The sequence below is a fragment of the Enhydra lutris genome, unplaced genomic scaffold (genome assembly GCF_002288905.1).
Source record: "Enhydra lutris kenyoni isolate GAN:26980312 unplaced genomic scaffold, ASM228890v2 scaffoldscaffold20, whole genome shotgun sequence".
NCBI classification, from domain to species: domain Eukaryota; kingdom Metazoa; phylum Chordata; class Mammalia; order Carnivora; family Mustelidae; genus Enhydra; species Enhydra lutris.
Window position 1 is genome coordinate 32,232,681 of NW_019154104.1, and position 17,545 is coordinate 32,250,225.

The following is a 17,545-nucleotide window of genomic DNA, read 5'->3' on the forward strand; positions in this document are numbered from 1 at the left end:
TCCCTCTCTTGCTGTGTCTCCCTCTGTCAAATAAACAAAATCTTAAAAAAAAAAAGGGGGGGTGTCTTATGGTTTGTTTCCCTCTCTGGTTTCATCTTCTTTCATTTTTTCCTCTCTTCCCCTATGATCCTCTGCCTCCTTGTTCCTTAAATTCCACATATCACTGAGATCCTATGATAACTATCTTTCTCTGATTGATGTATTTTGCTTAACAGATGGAGGGTTGCTGGAGGGGTAGAGGGATGAGGTAACTGGGTGATGGACACTGGGGAGGGTAGGTGTTGTAATGAGTACTGGGTGTTACATAAGACTGATGAATCACAGATCTATACCCCTGAAACAAATAACATGTTAATTAACTGAATTTCAATTTAAAAAAACAAGCACTAATCCTTTACATAGTACTTTGCTTGAAGGTTTACAAAGCCCTCCCACAGGGTTATTCTAAGATTCCACATGATGAGTGCTGGGGCAGGCAGGACATGCCGGTGTACAGCAAGGACACGTGTCTACACAGGTCAGGGAGTGTGCCCACATGGCACAGCATACAGTGGCAGAATGGGACAAGCTGGGGCTGCAATGCCAGAGCCACAACCCCTCCATGGAGGGGACAGAACTGCACAGGGCAGGGGCGGGGTGCCGGGGAAAACCGGCCGTGGCTGCAGACAGCGGCGGTTTGGCTTCCACCCGCCAGGAAACGAACGCGGCTTTGGAAGGAGAGCCTTTCGCTGCGGTCATTTTTATGTATGTTTCATGAGCTGTGGCAAACGGGGGCCGCAAAGTGCCATCCCAGTGAAGACGTGCCCCTGCACAGCGAACCATTCCTAGTTCATCTCACGCAAATATTTTCTTTCTCACATGCCTGAATTTTCTTCCCATAGAGACGCTCACGCAGCTCACTGATCCGCTTGTCCATCACGGCCGCCTCCATGTTGCGTTTGTTCAAGAGTTCCTTCTGCTGCTGGAGCTTTGAAGTCTGTTCCTGGTTAAGCTGGTTACGAATCTGCAGATTACAAAATAGGACTTTTATGATTTGTATTAAACAGTCATATGCTTATTCCCAAAGAAAAGCAAAAAAAAGGAAAGAAGAAAAAGCAACATCAAGCACTTGTGTGTATTTATGCACGTGTGTGTGCACTGTTGCCCATGCGCTCAGCAGCTCACAGGTACCGCACAGATGGGGCCAGGACAGAGCTCTTCTGTCTCTGCAAACACACACGTTCTTGGGAGCACCTGGAGCAACTCGTGCCTGTAATGACTGCGAGAGACCCTGGGAATCATGTGTCACGGACACCCCCCACCCCCGCCCGGGCACATCCTTCAGGGACCCAAGCACAGATGTGCGCCCCATGGCACACAGTCCACTGAATGAGCGCCTTGGGCGGAGGCAGCAGGAATTTTAGGAAGGCGACCTCGCTTGTCCACTGGGATGCACGGCTCTCATTCTAGCGGACCACAGCCAGCACTTAAAAATGAAGCACAGGGGCGCCTGGGGGGCTCAGTGGATTAAGCCTCTGCCTTCGGCTCAGGTCACGATCCCAGGGTTCTGGCATTGAGCCCCATATCGGGTTCTCTGCTCAGCAGGGAGCCTGCTTCCCTCTCTCTCTCTGCCTGCCTCTCTGCCTACTTGTGATCTGTCAAGTAAATAAAATCTTTAAAAATAAATAAATAAAAATTAAAATAAAAAAGAACCACCACAGAAGGCATCAGCGTGCACTGTACACACAAGGTTAAGTCTTGTGAAGCTCTCCCAGGTGCACATGTGTGCTAGAACACGCATTTGCGTGTGTGCACCAGACTGGAGGCAGTGCACTGTGGGGTCCAAGTCGCAGTCAGAAAGCCTGGCAAATGGGCACATATGAGTAAATTCACCACACTCATCACTCAAGATGTCCTTAAAAACTCTGCACTTTTAACAATTGCTTAAAATGTAAAAGAAGTCTTAAGTTCCTGTATTTTATTTCTCTGCATCTATGTTAGAGAACTTAACAGCAACAAAAGCAATTTTACTCTTTGTAATATTATATATATATGTGTATATATATATACACACACACATATATATATATATTTTAAGATTTTATTTATTTGACAGACAAGTAGGCAGAGAGGCAGGCAGAGAGAGAGAGGAGGAAGCAGGCTCCCTGCTGAGCAGAGAGCCCAATGCAGGGCTCGATCCCAGCACCCTGGGATCACGACCCAAGCCAAAGGCAGAGGCTTTAACCCACTAAGCCACCCAGGTGCCCTGTAATTGTATATTTTCATTTCATAAAATGACATAATAATTTCTCTGGCAAGTGCTACTATAACTGCAAAACTTGTTCCTGGCTTCTGAGTGCTTGTGTCCTCCCTAAAATTCGTGTGTTGCTCTAACATTTCAGGTGATCACATGGGAGGTGGGGCCTTTGGGGTGATCAGGCTGAGGTGAGGTCCTGAGGGTGGCGCCCCGTGATGGGATTAGCGCCCTTGTAAGAAGAAGGAGAGAAACCAAGCTGTGGGCACACAGCAAGAAGCCAGGAAGCAGACTCACCGGGAACCCAATCTTGGGACTCCCAGCCCCTGGGGCTGTGAAAAACCAACGTCTGTGCTTCAGTCCCCTGGGCTGTGAGGTCTATTAGAGCAGCCCCAGCTGAGTGGGACAGAGACACCTATCTCATCAAAACACAGTGTACACAGAAACCTTGAATATCATCTAAAGCTTAATTTTTTTTCCTAGTTCATTACAATGCCAATTAAATTCTGTATTGAATTTCTGTACTGAAAACATGCTAGGTGAAAGATGCCGGTCACAAAACATGACATATTGCATGGTTTGCTCACATGAAATTTCCAGAATAAGCAAATCCAGAGAGACAGAAAGATTCATGGTTGCTTAGGGGGTAGGCGTAGTGCGGTGATGGCAAAGAGGCACGTGGCTTCTTTTGGGGATGATGAAGATGTTCTAAAGTTGATCGTGGTGGTGGATGCGAGCTCCAGTGAAGACACTAAAACCCGCCTCATAGTACCCGGCATACGGACGAACTGTATGCTACGTGAATTATTTCTCAAAGTGGTTTTCAGAATTCCTTGTACTGAGTACAGTTTGTACCTACTATTACCCTAGGATCCATTCACTTGTTTTCAGTGCCTGAGGCTTCTGCCCACACTGGGAAGAAAGCCTGAGAGATGTTTAACGTCACCGCTCCCCAGACCCAGCAGGTCACCTGTAGCTCCTGGCACAGTCTCTTCAGTTCCGCCGCCGCCGGTCCCGCCAGCTTGCCGCTGTACGCCGGGAGCCCGCTCAGCTTGCCTCTCTTTAAATCTTCCAGCTGCTGACTGAGCTGATCAACTCGTAAAATCGCAGTCTGCACTTCCTGCTTCTTCTCCTGGAACATGGCGCTGAACCTTTCTATCTCAGCAGCTACAATTTTCCAGCAATAAAGAATAAAAAACATCATTTAGTTGATACACTTTGTTTTCCTATCATTCTGTCATTTTGGCTCTGGGATTTCGTCTTCATTTCTATACATTTAACTCAGCTCTACCATCATCTATGGCCAGACCTTTGGGGGAGAACTGTGATATGCAAAATCCAACACACTTTTCAACATGCCTCTGGAGCACGATGTGACTGCCCACTTGGCCGACTCCATGTGCACTGACGGCCAGTCCAGAGGCTAGCCTGGCCAGGCCACTTAGGAATCTCAGTGCACCCACAGAGCAAAGGCTTCGTAAGGGCAGGAATCCAAGTCTGTCTTGCCTGTCAACATAACACAAAGTAGGCACTAACTGAATTGAGAAAACAACAAAAAATCTATACGCTCAGAAAAAAAAAGTGAGCATTTGTATGGTTTATCTTACTACCCAGATGAAGTTTAAGCTGTTCAATTACAACAGACCTTCATAATGAGCGCGGTCTTGTGGCCCTGCAGCCCTAGTCCAGAGGGCAGCTAATAAATGACAAATGTCACCAAGGACCTTCCCAGACCATTTAACCTAACTGACCCCGTCCTTTTAGATGCAGGTAACAGAGCAAAGCTTCGGGGCACTTCCTATAGCAAGATCGGACACAGGTCTGTGTGAAAGTGTCCGGAGCTGGACTCTTTCATTTTATCCGTGCCCGAGTGTGGGTGCTGAGCAAGGCCGTGCAAGCGTACACAGATTGCCGTTCATAATTTTGCTGTAGTCTACTTGTCCTCTCATGGCACGAATTTTCTTCAGCTTATTTTCCTGGGCTTCGACTCGTTCTTTTAATTTCTGAAGCTTCTCGTTCTCAGAAATAGACTGCTGCTGGCGGCGTTCCTGCTGCTTTAGGAAATGTAAACGCTGCTCCTAGCAAAAGAGGAAACAGGGAACTGCGAGAACTGAAGACATGATCACCGTCACACGTGAGAAAGGTCTGTGCGGCTCCCACAGGACCACCCATCTTAATGAGTATTAGAGAGATGTCCGCGCCACCTTGCAAACACCAGCCCACACAGAACAGACACTGCTGGGCACATGTCGGTGAGCGGTGCCGAGTGTGCGCAGATGTTTCCAGGTGCCGTTTACCACGCACGCTGACCTACACCGCTCAGCTAACACAGACGCTTCCTCAGAACATCTCCCAGCAGGAGAACGTCAAGCCTGTGTGTCCCCTGCGCTCACACGACTTCCTCTCCTTCCTGGGTGGGAAGCCCCGTTCAGCCCTCGATTCCTGCTGTCGGGTTAACGTTTCCTGCTGCCAGAAAGCAGCTTCCCAAGGTCCCTTAGTTACCTCTGAAAGGAAATGGGCACTGACCAGCATAGGGTCTTGTATCGAAAACAGACACGGTGATCGGTAAGGAAATAACCCTCTGATTTGCTGAGTTAACAATGGACAGTCAAGAAATGCCTGTTTTCTTTAGAGATAGTTTCTTCAAAACTAACGGAGCACTCTACAGTCAAATAAGGACAGGACAGTACTAAAATAAGACTATGTGTAATACTCTTCAATAGTCTTTCCCGATTCATGTGAAGACACACTTTGAGGGTAAGAGTCGACATGAAATACTCATGGTCCTAGACGTATGCATAGAACAGACCTAAGTAAGGAGGGGACTAAGTGTGATGATGCAGGAGTGACAGGATTCTAAAGTCGGGAAACACGTACCTGATATGTAAAACACACACTTGTGCTAGCATTAACTTGTAATTCACACTGCTGAAAATACCCAAGAATCTTTTTATTAGTAATACTCTTGGATCAATATTTGAAAAGGAAATAAAAAGGCAAACTAGAAAATGTTGTAATTGTGTAATACTATGTACATTTCATCTTAGAAATCTTGTTAATGGGAAGAGATACTTCCCAATTAACTTAACTCTTGTCTTTAATTCTTGTAAATCCAATAAACCTTGTAAGACAACTTCTAAAAACACGCCCAACTGATGCTGTTACATGCCCACAAAGCAGGGGCTAGTACAATGAAATGCATATGGCCGCCTGATAAGTGAGAACATCCGGCTTTCAGGTCAATCTCTCTCTGAGGAAGCAACATGAACCCAGGCAGAAATGTTTTCATATTCTCTTTGTATCGCAGTTTTTCATAGCAGTTTCAGAACATTTGAGATCATCACAACATGAATATTCTCCATGCACGAGTGACAGATCTGATTTTTTTAGTCCATGACAAGAAAAATTTCAAATCTGGTTATAGCATTTCACTGACAAATGCAGAGCTCAGTGTATAAAAAAAGCAGTAGCTGCTTGGTACCATAATAAGCCAAACAAAGTCCGTGTAGAGCGGCGTGAGGGGAAGCCTGGGTCACCAACCGTCATTTCCTCAGCGGCCCCTGACCAGTGTCTTCACCCAAATTTCATCACCAGTTGGAGAACGAAGGTCAACCGTTTCCTATTCTGGGTTGTGTGAATAAGCGTGTGAAGGGTCTTGCTCTGATACCTTCCCAACTTTAAGAAGCTACGATATTCATTTCTCATTACAGAAGAGATCACAAAGACAGAATATGGTCCTACTTACAAGTGGAACCCATGAATGCAGTAAATCCAATCAAAAACAACCATTAAAGAACACCCTTTTTGAACAATTTCCCACCTCTGCTTTTATAACTCACCTTGGCAACCAACATTTGCTGCTGATTTTCAATTTGCTGTTGTTGTCTGGCTGCCATATCCTGGAGCTCGGAGAGGGTAAGCTCTACACGTGCGTTTCCAACCTACAGGAAACAAAACGCGTTCAGGGCGCAATGCAGGTTTACCTGCAGGCCTGCGTAACCGCTCTTCTCTAGTGTCAGAACACATACACATCAGGATCTTAAAACCGCTTTCCTTCTAGAAGTTAGGATAATACAAACTAATTGTACAGAAGAAGTTTTCTTGCTTGGTCAGCTTTTATTAAATAGCAGCTTTTTAAAATATGCCAGAGACTGTATTAAAAAGGGACCCAACTTGTGGGAATGCAAACTGGTACAGCCACTGTGGAAAACAGTATGGAGTTTCCTCAAAAAATGAAAAATAGAATCACCACTGGGGCACCTGGATGGCTCAGTCAGTTAAGTGTCCCAACTCTTGATTTCCACTCAGGTCATGATCTCAAAATTGTGAGCTTTAGCCTTGCATCAGACTCTGGGCTAAATATGGAGCCTGTTTAACAGTCTCCCTCTCAGGCAACCCTCTTAGTCCTCTCCCTCCTTGGGAGCTTCGTACTATCACTTTGCTAGCGCTCGATAAACCTTGCTTTGCTGCCCACCACAAAAACAAAAACAAACAAACAAACAAAAAGATTCTCCCTCTGCCACTGCCCCTCCTTGCCCCACATCTCATGCTCTCTAAGAAAATAAATAAAAAATAAAAATAGAACTACCATATGATCCATCCATCTATTCATCCATCCATACGTACATACATGCAATTTCGCTATTGTGTAATCACCCAGAGAAAGTGAAAACGCTAATTCAAAAAGATATATTGACCCCTATGTTTAAAGCAGCTTTATTTACAACAGCCAAGATACAGAAACAGCCCAAACGTCCATCGATAGAGGAACGCATAAAGCTGTGGTATACACATAATGGAATATTACTCAGCTGTAAAAAAGAACGAAACTTTGCCATTTGCAACAACATGGATGGACTTAGCATAATGCTAAGTAAAATAACTCAGAGAAAGACAAATATTATATGATTTCACTCATATGTGGAATTTAAGAAACAAAAGAACAAAGAAAAAAAGAGACAAGCCCAAAACAGACTCTTAACTATAGAGAACAAACTGGCGGTTACCAGAGGGGAGGGATAAACAGGTGATGGGGGAAGAGTGCAGTTACTCTGATGAGCACTGGGTCACGGACAGGACTGCTGAACCCCTATATCATATACTTGAAGCTAACATAACACTGTATGTTAATTATACTGGACTTTAAAAAAAGGGACTCAACTTTAAGAAAACTTTTGCAAATGTGTATTTAAAATGACATTTCTCTTTTCCTTTTTTTTTTAAAAGATTTTTATTTATTTATTTGACAGACAGAGATCACAAGTAGGCAGGGAGGCAGGCAGAGAGAGGGGGAAGCAGGCTCCCTGCGGAGCAGAGCGCCCTGTGTGGGGCTCAATCCCAGGACCCTGTGATCATGACCTGAGCCGAAGGCAGAGGCTTAACCCACTGAGCCACCCAGGCGCCCTCTTTTCCTCTTTTTGGACTGATTATTTAAGGATATATTTGAATAAATGGGGATGTCAAATGTTTTGAGGAAACACAACCTAAAAAGAGTGCAGGTGACTCCTGAGGACAAATGTCATCTTCACCGCAGCCTGGTCTTGAGAATCCAAAATATATGGAACATTCTGAAAATACAAATAACCTCACTAAAAATGCCATATATACGGCTTAAAGCAAGGACTGACTCGTTATTGACAGAATCACACCCGTGAAATGAATACACAAAGGTAAGATCTAGAGGAGTGGCAACTGATGGCACTGGACGGCATGTCCCTGTCCTCTGTTCATGATGACAAAGCATAAATCAGGCGTTTTTATCGTGCTCATCCTGTGTCACACACCGGACTAGGTACCCTCCATTAATGAGCCTGTCGTGAGCCTCGCAGGGACACTCTCAGGGAAGCACCACTGTAGGCCCACACTAGAGATGAGAGAACAAGCAGAGAGAAGTTCGCCCAGTGTGTCACAGGTGTGACAGCCCGCGTGGCCGGGCAGGACGCAGGGCCCTTGTTCTCCACCAACAGGGCAGCACGCTCCTCTTGACCGTACACACTGCCTGCACGGAACTCCCCACGTTACACACAGCGTATGGCCTGGTTTTAAACACGTCCGTGTGGGGACAGGAGGAGCCCTGCGCTGGGTGAGGCATCATGAGGGAAGGTGAAGGGACACGCATGGGGCACAGAACCGCGAGGGGGCAGAGCTGCAGTCCCAGCCGTGCTTCTCTTCCCCCAGCCCCTTCTGCGCTAACCGTGGGGGCGCCAGTCCGTCCCCAGACCACCACTCTCTGCTTCCAGGTTCATCTGTACTCTCAGAACTCTTTCACCTTCCAGTCTTTGGTGACCCCCGTTCTGCTGACTCCAGGCGTCCCCATATCTTCAGATGTTCAAGCACGTTCTTGAAAAATGCAATCAGCATTTGTTCAACAATCTCCACTGGAACCCCCCCGCCCCTTTTCAAGGCCAGACACTGCAAACTGCCAAATACAGAGAGTTCCATTTGACAAGAAATTTGTTTATTCTACCAAAAAAAAAAAAAAAAAAAAAAACCACACCCAACGCCAGGCAGAACCATCAAAATGCCTGAACTTTGTTTTAACTCTAATAATGGGTTGCTAATTTCCACCTACTACATTTTCTAATCACCATAACAGAAGATATTTTTAGAAACCTCCAGAACTTTTACTTGTTAGAAGTATTTCTGACAAAACAAAAGCTATGTCCATTCACCAACTCTTTCAATTTACATTAATTTCTTAATTTTACAACTCAAACAAACAGTCTTTGGGCTCTCCTCCCTATGCCAGTGGCTTATAGTAACAATGAAAAGATCACAAGGAGACATTCAAATGCTCATGTTGTGTTGTTTATGGCAACACTAAACGGCTGTAATAATTCAGGAATATCTTCCATATATGCTAATATACACTGTAATTCTTTTAAGAGATTTTATTTATTTATTTGACAGAGAGAGATCACGAGTAGGCAGAGAGGCAGGCGGAGAGAGAGAGGAGGAAGCAGGCTCCCCGCGGAGCAGAGAGCAGGACCTGGGGCTCCATCCCAGGACCCTGAGACCATGACTTGAGCCCAAGGCAGAGGCTTAACCCTCTGAGCCACCCAGGCGTCCCTATACACTGTAATTTAAAAATATTGTATTGAATAGATCTTACATACAGAAAACTATATACTGTACAGCTTAATGAATCCTTTCAAAGTGAACATCCCTGTGTAACTTTTTTATATTTCAGTTTAATTCCAGTAACAACATAAAAAATAAGGACGGCTTCGCAAATCCGCATGTCCTCCAGGGGCCGGTCTCCGGATGGCTCCGCTCTTCCCGCACACGCGCTGCCACAGCCAGCACCAGCCTGTGCGACTTCCCTGTCTTTCCAATGGGCGAGAAAACCACCAGCCACGGTCAACTTGTGTGTCAACAAAGACGCAACATGTAACCTGTTAGCATATATTCCCTTAACTGCCCAATGTGAATATTAAACAAAAAGAAGCTCCATTTCAGCTATTTAAGAAAACGAAAACCTCAGTGCAAATTCAATCCTTTCATCAGGGGCTGATCACGGTGGATTCGCTCGCGGCCAACTCGGGCCTCCTGGCGAGTGTCGATCCGGCGGACGCACTCGGGCTTCAAACCGCGGGCCGAATTCCCCGCCGCTTGCTCTTCGCCGCACGGAATACGAGGTCAGATCGCGCTCCCTGCGCTCACGGAGTCCGTCCGGCAGTCACCTCGGGAGTCCCGCACCAGGCGGCAGAGGACCGGCCGCCTCCGCGAGCGGCAGAAGCGGGCGCGCGCCCCCTGGGGGCAGCGCCGCCGGCCCGACCAACGCGGCGCAGAGGACGCCCCGGGCAGCCGCAGCCCGCGCCGGCGCCCGTCCGTCCGCAGGCCCGTCCGCAGGCCCGTCCGCAGCACTGCGCGGCAGCTCCGCACTCCGGGGAGAGCGCCCACGTTCCCCCGCGCCGCCATCGCCGCCGCACCCGTGGCCCCCACCTCCCAGTCTGACGACCCCCGGGCCCCGCCCCCACGAGAGCCGAGAAACCCGGAGGCCTGACGCCCCGCCCCCACGGCCGCTTCTCCGGTGCTGTCGGCTTCTGTCCGCAAACTTCCACAATCTACTCACAAAACGATAGATCGAGAGACTTACTGCTCTTACAGCGCGTTTACACAAAATATTTTTCAAAAGAGTATTCATTCATTTACCTGACAGATCACAAGTAAGCGGAGCAGCAGGCGCGGGCGGGGCGATGCAGACCCCTGCTGCGGGCCCTGAGAGCCCGACGCGGGGCTCGATCCAGGACCCCGGGGCCATGACCCGGGCTAAGGCAGAGGCCCGGCCCGCCGAGCCACCCCAGCGCCCCCACGCGTAAGTACCTGACGGAAGGCTTCTCCCAGGGCTCCTCTCCCTGATGAGGGACTCGACAGCCTCCCGGCCCGGCCCGCTGCGGGTCCAGCGCACCCGGCGCCCAGTCACCGGCCCCGGGCCCAGCGCCGACGCCGACCACGGTCTGCTGACCGGATTTACACGCCGGCCGCTCCCGCCCTCAGGGCCCCGCGAGGCTGTGCAGCCGGCGCGGCCCAGCCCCGAGAGCCGGAGCCCGGCGCCCGCACTGAGCCGGCCGGCGCCCCCGCCTCGCCCGGCGCATCCCGCTTTCCCGCGAGCCGCGGCAGGGCCGTGCGACGGGCTCCCGGGAGCTGGCGTCGTCCGGGCGCGGCGCACGTGCCCCACCGGCCGGGACAAGGCGCGGCCCTCGCCACGCCGGACGCCGTCCCGGCCGCGGAGGCTCACGCCAGAAGCAAGTGGAGCGCGGCTTCTCGCTGCCCGCGGGGAGTCTGACGGACGGAGAAACGAGCTCGCAACGCAAGCCATCAGGTCGCTCCTCAGATCGACCTGCGGCGCCAGAACCCGAGCCCAGTCCCCCTTATACTCACACGCGCGCCGCGACAGCTTCGCGCCCGTCCCCGCGCGCGGACCCTGACCGGAGCGGCCGAGCCCGCCCGCCGGAGCTCCCCCCTCGGCGACTGGCCGAGTCGTCGCGGGAACCGCGGGGCTGCGGACGAAAGGGTTCTCCCAAAACCTCCCTTCCCAAAACAGCGAACCCAAGCGGCGGCTAAGCCCTCTGTACATCATTCCTGACTTCACGGAAATTTCCAGTAAAGGTGTTACTTCACAACACTCCCAGTAACCAAACAGGGGCACCTGGGCGGCCACGCGTCTGCCTTCAGCTCAGGTCATGATCTCGGGGTCCTGGGATTGAGCCCCGGTCGGAGCTCAGTGGGGAGTCCCTCTCCCTGGCCCTCAGCCCTTCCTCCTGCTCATCCTGTCTCAAATAAATAATCTTTTTTTAATAAAGACTTTTTAAAAAATTTGACAGACAGAGACACAGCGAGGGAGGGAACACAAGCAGGGGGAGCGGGAGAGGGAGAAGCAGACTCCTACGGAGCAGGAAGCCTGACGGGGGGCCGATCCCAGGACGCTGGGATCATGAGCTGGGCCAAAAGCAGATGCTTAACGACTGAGCCAGGCAGGCGCCCCTCAAATAAATAATCTTAAAAAAGAAAAAAAGCAAAAATAAATAAAAATGTTTCATTTTTTATGGTCTTAAATTTAAGATATTAGCAACTTTAAAAATTGATAAGCATATTCTAGTCCATTTCATACACAAAACTTCAAAAATACCCATACTGTATTTTCTGTCACAAAGTTGGGCTTAAAAAAAAAAACCCAAAATATCCATACTGAGAGGTAAACAAAATGAAATGACTAACTAGTTTAACAAATACACAGTGAAACCAATGTTTACTTTTACTTATTATTATTATGGGGGGCAGGGGAGAGGGAGAGAGAGAATCTGGAACACATTCCATGCCCAGCGCAGAGGCCGACAGGGCTCAAATCAAGACCCTGAGATCATGACCTGAACCAAAATCAAGAGTTGGATGCTTAACTGAGCCGTGCAGGCGCCCCCATGTTCACTTTATCAGCTTTACTGAGGTGCAGCTCACAGGCAATAAAACGCACCCGCGTGAGGTACACCGCTGGATGAGCTTTGTCCCCGGCCCGTCCCCTGCACTCCTCACACCACCAACCCCACCCCGCGCCCCCGCAAGCACAGACGTGGGGCCTGTCGTTGTGTCCTGACAGCCTCGTCTGTTCGCCGGAGAATTCCGCACAAACGGACTGTGCAGTGTGCTGCGTGGGCCGGCTTCTCTCACCCCCACAATGCTTCTGGTATCGCCCACGTTGCTACACGCATCAGTAATTTGTTCCTTTTTACTTTTTACAGTAGGATCCTGCTGTCTGGAGAGACCACACTCTGTCAGTCCATTCACCTGTTAATGGACCTGTGGGTTGTTTCTGCTTTTGGACTGGGATGCATAAAGCTGTGGAGTATTCATGTGCCGGTATCTATGTGGACAAGTGTTCTGGCTTCTCTTGGGTAACCAGTGTCAAAAAAGCAGAACAGGTGGGGTGGGTGGTACTGGTGTGTTTGACTTAGAGAAACTGCCACATTGTTTTCCAAAGTGAAGCCTGCCATTTTATAACCCTACAGGCACACAGGAAAGTTCTAGGTTCTCTACATCTTTACCCAACACTTGGTGGTGTCAATGTTTACATTTTAACTATCCCCTTTTTTTTTAAAGATTTTATTTATTTATTTGACAGACAGAGATCACAAGTTGGCAGAGAGGCAGGCAGAGAGAGAGGAGGAAGCAGGCTCCCCGCTGAGCAGAGAGCCCGATGTGGGACTCGATCCCAGGACCCTGAGATCATGACCTGAGCTGAAGGCAGAGGATTTAACCCACTGAGCCACCCAGGTGCCCCTAACTATCCTCTTTTTAAACAAAAAAAACCTCTTGGTAAAGAAAGTGTTCCATAAATGGCATTTGGGTAAGTAATTTTATCTTTTAGAAAGATTTTATTCATTTATTTGAGAGAGAAAGGGCACAAGCAGGGGGAGGGGCAGAGGGAGAAGCAGACTCCCCGGTGAGCAAGGAGCCTGATGCTTAACCGACTGAGCCACCCAGGTACCCCTAGATAAGTGATTTTATTTTTTTTAAAGATTTTATTCATTTATTTGACAGAGAGAGATCACAAGTAGGCAGAGAGGCAGGCAGAGAGAGAGAGTGGGAAGCAGGCTCCCCGCTGAGCAGAGAGCCCGATGCAGGGCTCGATCCCAAGACCCTGAGACGATGACCTGAGCCAAAGTCAGAGGCCCAACCCACTGAGCCACCCAGGTGCCCCTAGATAAGTGATTTTAAAAAGCATAAAAATGTCCATAATTTAAAAAATGTCCAAAAAAGTGATCAACACCAAACATACTGTGACCAGATTTTTTTTTTTAAGATTATATTTATTTAACAGAGAGAGATCACAAGTGGGCGGAGAGGCAGGCAGAGAGAGAGGAGGAAGCAGACTCCCTGCAGAGCAGAGAGCCTGATGTGGGACTCGATCCCAGGACCCTGAGATCACGACCCGAGCTGAAGGCAGAGGCTTAACCACTGAGCCACCCAGCTGCCCCCTGTGAAAATCTGTGACCAGATTTTCAATAAATAAGCTAACAATAAATAAGACTAGTCAGAAGTTAGATAAGGAGAGCGCCTGGGTGGCTCAGTGGGTTAACTGTCTGCCTGATCATGACCGGGCTCTCTGCTCTGGAGGGAGTCAGTTTCTCCCTCTGCCGTCCCCTTCTCCATCTGTCTCTCATGAATAAACAAGACCTTTAAACAAAAGGTAGATGAGGAAAAGGGGCTTATTTCCCAGGCTAATATCTCATTTGTACTAAGCCACGGCTCCCGAAGCTACCATATGCCCAGGCTGTCACAACTTAGATATTCGGAAAGACTATGCCTCACTTGAGAATTACAGTTGAAATCTCTGGACCACAAGTCAACAGGTAACACGGCTTTAATCAAAGGTATTCTTTTATCTCTTCAGGTAATGTTATAAATAGAATTTTGAAACTGGTGATACAATAACTCAGGCATTAAAAACAAACAAACCACTGCGGACAACGACGCGGTACATGCACGTCTCCCGCCCCACGCCAGTCACGCCGTGAAGACCTCGCTGTGTCTTCCCACGCACCAGCAATGCAGTCTGTCAACAGGTGCCCGGTGTCTTTTTCTAACACGTGCAAGGAACTTCTCAGAGGCAGCGATTTTATTTACGGAAACAAAAGGACGCAGTCACCCGGCACGGTGGCCCTTCTGTTAATGACTCTTCACACAGCAGTTCCTGAAAAATTATGCTTTTGCCAGAATTTTATTTTTCTGGTATAAATGATTTTCATTCAAAAGCACACTAAACGCAAAAACAAACAAAAAAACACACTAAACGCCCTCTAAAGAGAGATAGTTTGACATGACAATTTCAGGCAAACGGCCGCCAATTTACTCCATCCAGCCGCTCGTCAGAGGAGAGGACGTGCCTTGCCCAGACGAGCCCCAGTGCTGTGCTGTGAGCACGTACCAGGGGACAAAGGGTGGCCGTCTCCTCTGCCCTCTGGTCCACTGAGCTCGTGGGTTAACTCTGTCGGTTTGAAGTGCTCTCTTGTTTGGCTTGTGCTACCCTAATGATGCTTCCCTGTACTGTAACTTAAATTTTTAATATAAAATAATATTTCAATTCTTGTCCTTAGGAACTAGAAAGACCATACAGGATGTGGAAATGAGACTGTACCAACCAACGGCCAAAGGAGACTCGTCCACTCTAGGCCTTCTCTGGTCTGGTCACTCAGAAACACGACGTTACCAGCTAGGATGCTGTTGCTTGGCACCTCGCGTCACTTCTGTGTGTTCAGCGCGGTCCACTCTCCCTTGCACACAGACCCGGGAGCCCTTCCTCACATCCTGGCGCGCCGCATCTCCGAGGCCGGGCGGGTGCTGATCTGCGCCGCGCTGTCTTCTGACATCACCCACTGGTGTGCTTCACTCGCCCCGGACCGCCACGTCTCATTTGTCACTAGAGAAAATACTGTGACTGGGTTTTCCCTTCCACCTGTCTCATGACGGGGTCCTGACCCACTCGCCCCAGCAGCTGCACACGGTTCAGAGATCTTTCAAGAACCAAGCTGCTATTTCAGACGCACGTCTTACAAACTGACGAAACGCCTGTAAGACAGGTCTTCGAAACACGGTTTCTGTTTGCTTTTCCTACAATCTAGTCTTCGGTCTTCCCACGTAGCAAGGAACTCCTGGCTCCCTCCCTCCCTCCTGTAGCTTTATTTTTAAGCTCAGTTTGAGTGCAATCTCCCCCAAAGTTGAAAAACCGGTGAAGAAAATGATGTGAAAGGAAGAATTTACATCTCGAAGCCATTCCATAGAGGGACGCCTTCACGCTCCCCGCCGCCGCCACCCATGCCATGAAGCCTTCTTCACCTCCTTTGGCAAGTACAACACACTCTCACTACATGACATTTTAGTTTTCAAATGTATCTATGTGTTGCTTACTATTTATGTAAGAAAGTCTTCATTGTTCAATTCATACATTGTACACTTGTGAAAACGATTTGGGAATCAAGAGCCCACGTTATTCATTCCAAGGCTATGTATTAGTTCTCTGTTGCTGATAATAGATCACGTCTAAATTCAGGGGCTTAAAACACAACCAATATTCATTATGGCTCACAGTTTCTGTGGATAAAGGACCAAGGAGCAGCTTGGCTGCGCAGTTCTGGCTTAAGATTTCTCATGAGCCTGGGGCACCTGGATGGCTCATTTGGTTAAGTATCCGACTCTTGATTTCTGCTCGGGTCATGATCTCTGGGTTGTAAGATCAAGCCCTGCATCAGGCTCTGTGCTGGGCATAGAGCCTGCTTAAGATTCTCTCCCTCGGGGCGCCTGGGTGGTTCAGTCATTAAGCGTCTGCCTTTGGCTCAGGTCATGATCCCAGGGTCCTGGGATCGAGCCCCGCATCAGGCTGCTTGCTCAGTAGGAAGCCTGCTTCTCCCTCTCCCTCTCCCCTTGCTTGTGCTCCCTCTCTCACTGTGTATCTCTCTGTCAAATAAATAAATGAAATCTTGAAAAAAAAAAGAAAAAAAAAGATTTCTCATGAGGTTGAGTCGAATGTTAGGGCTTTAGGCTTGACGAGTTGGAGAATCTGATTCCAAGATAGCATACTCACGTGGCTACCAAGCGGACCTCTTCACAGAGCTGCTTGCTTGAGGGCACCCACAACATGGTGGCTGATGTCCCCCAAAGCAAACAGTCCAAGAGGGAGCGCCACGGGAAGCTATCTTTAATGAATTAGCCTCAGAGGTTACATAGTATCACTTCCTCCAAATTCTGTTAGGAGCAAGTCATTATTATGTCTGTGAGAAGAGGGGAATTAGACTCCATCTTTGGAAGAGAGGCATTTTATTTTATTTTTTAAAAGATTTTGTTTATTTATTTGACAGAGAGAGACAGCAAGAGAGGCGAACACAAGCAGGGGGAACGGGAGAGGGAGAAGCAGCCTCCCGGGGCTTGAGCAGGGAGCCCAATGTGGGGCTTGATCCCAGGACCCTGGGATCAAGACCTGAGCCGAAGGCAGACGCTTATCGACGGAGCCGCCCAGACACCCCGAAGAGAGGCATTCTAAAGAATCTGCAGACATATTTTTTAAAACCGCCACATCCATTTACTGTAAAGTCTCACGAAGACTCTATACGTCTCTCATGCTGTTACTGGCTACCGGCAGGAGTTTGGTTGTTATTCCCAACAGCACTGTCGCCTACGGAGCGAGGGGATGTTTACGTTTATGGGCGTATGTTTCAGAGAGCTAGCTAACAATGCAATCCGTAGAGGTTTCAACCATAAATTCTGCTTTCATCCTCAAGGACTAACCTAAATTCCTTGGCAGTCAGTCAACAGAAAAGACTAGCGGATTTTGTCAGCAATTAAACACCTACCGACTACTGGGTCACCTCAGATGTCAACCCTAATCCTGATATGCTGATTTTAATACTCAACTAAGTAACTTCACCCTTGGCTATAATAGACAAGAATGTCATTGTACTATTACTTGGGCCAAGAAAACTCCCCAAGCTTTCAAGTCGTGATGAGACGCCGTGCTCGCGCTCAACGGTCTGTCCTCCTTGCCCCTGTCTGCACTGGCTGATGCGGAGACCGCAGAGGCACCCTTGGAGGGCTCCAGCCCTCCAGCCCTGCTTTCTCTCAGAGGAGCCCCAGAGCCGCCATTCCCCAGGTCAGATTCACATTTTGATTTGCAGGCCAAGCCAGCACTTCTCCCCCGCATGTCTAAAACCAAACTCCCCTTCCCTCCGACCCTGGCTTCCTCCCTCAACGTCTTACTGTCAATCAATGGCTACAACATTTCCCCCAGGAACCTCGGCCTCACCTGTGACTTCAGCCTACGTG

At 48.7% G+C, this 17,545-nt stretch overlaps 1 protein-coding gene and 1 pseudogene across 1 annotated transcript in view; both read right to left on the reverse strand.

Annotated features, from left to right (window-relative positions):
• The window catches only part of LOC111148549 (protein phosphatase 1 regulatory subunit 13B), a 57,521-nt gene that overhangs the window by 12,784 nt on the left and 27,192 nt on the right, over positions 1-17,545 (reverse strand). Inside the window, 4 exon segments of the mRNA XM_022505190.1 lie at positions 863-1,003; positions 3,204-3,400; positions 4,137-4,311; positions 6,073-6,174. Of these exon segments, the coding sequence (XP_022360898.1) occupies positions 863-1,003; positions 3,204-3,400; positions 4,137-4,311; positions 6,073-6,174 (615 nt within the window).
• On the reverse strand, positions 14,589-16,366 carry LOC111148718 (annotated as a pseudogene).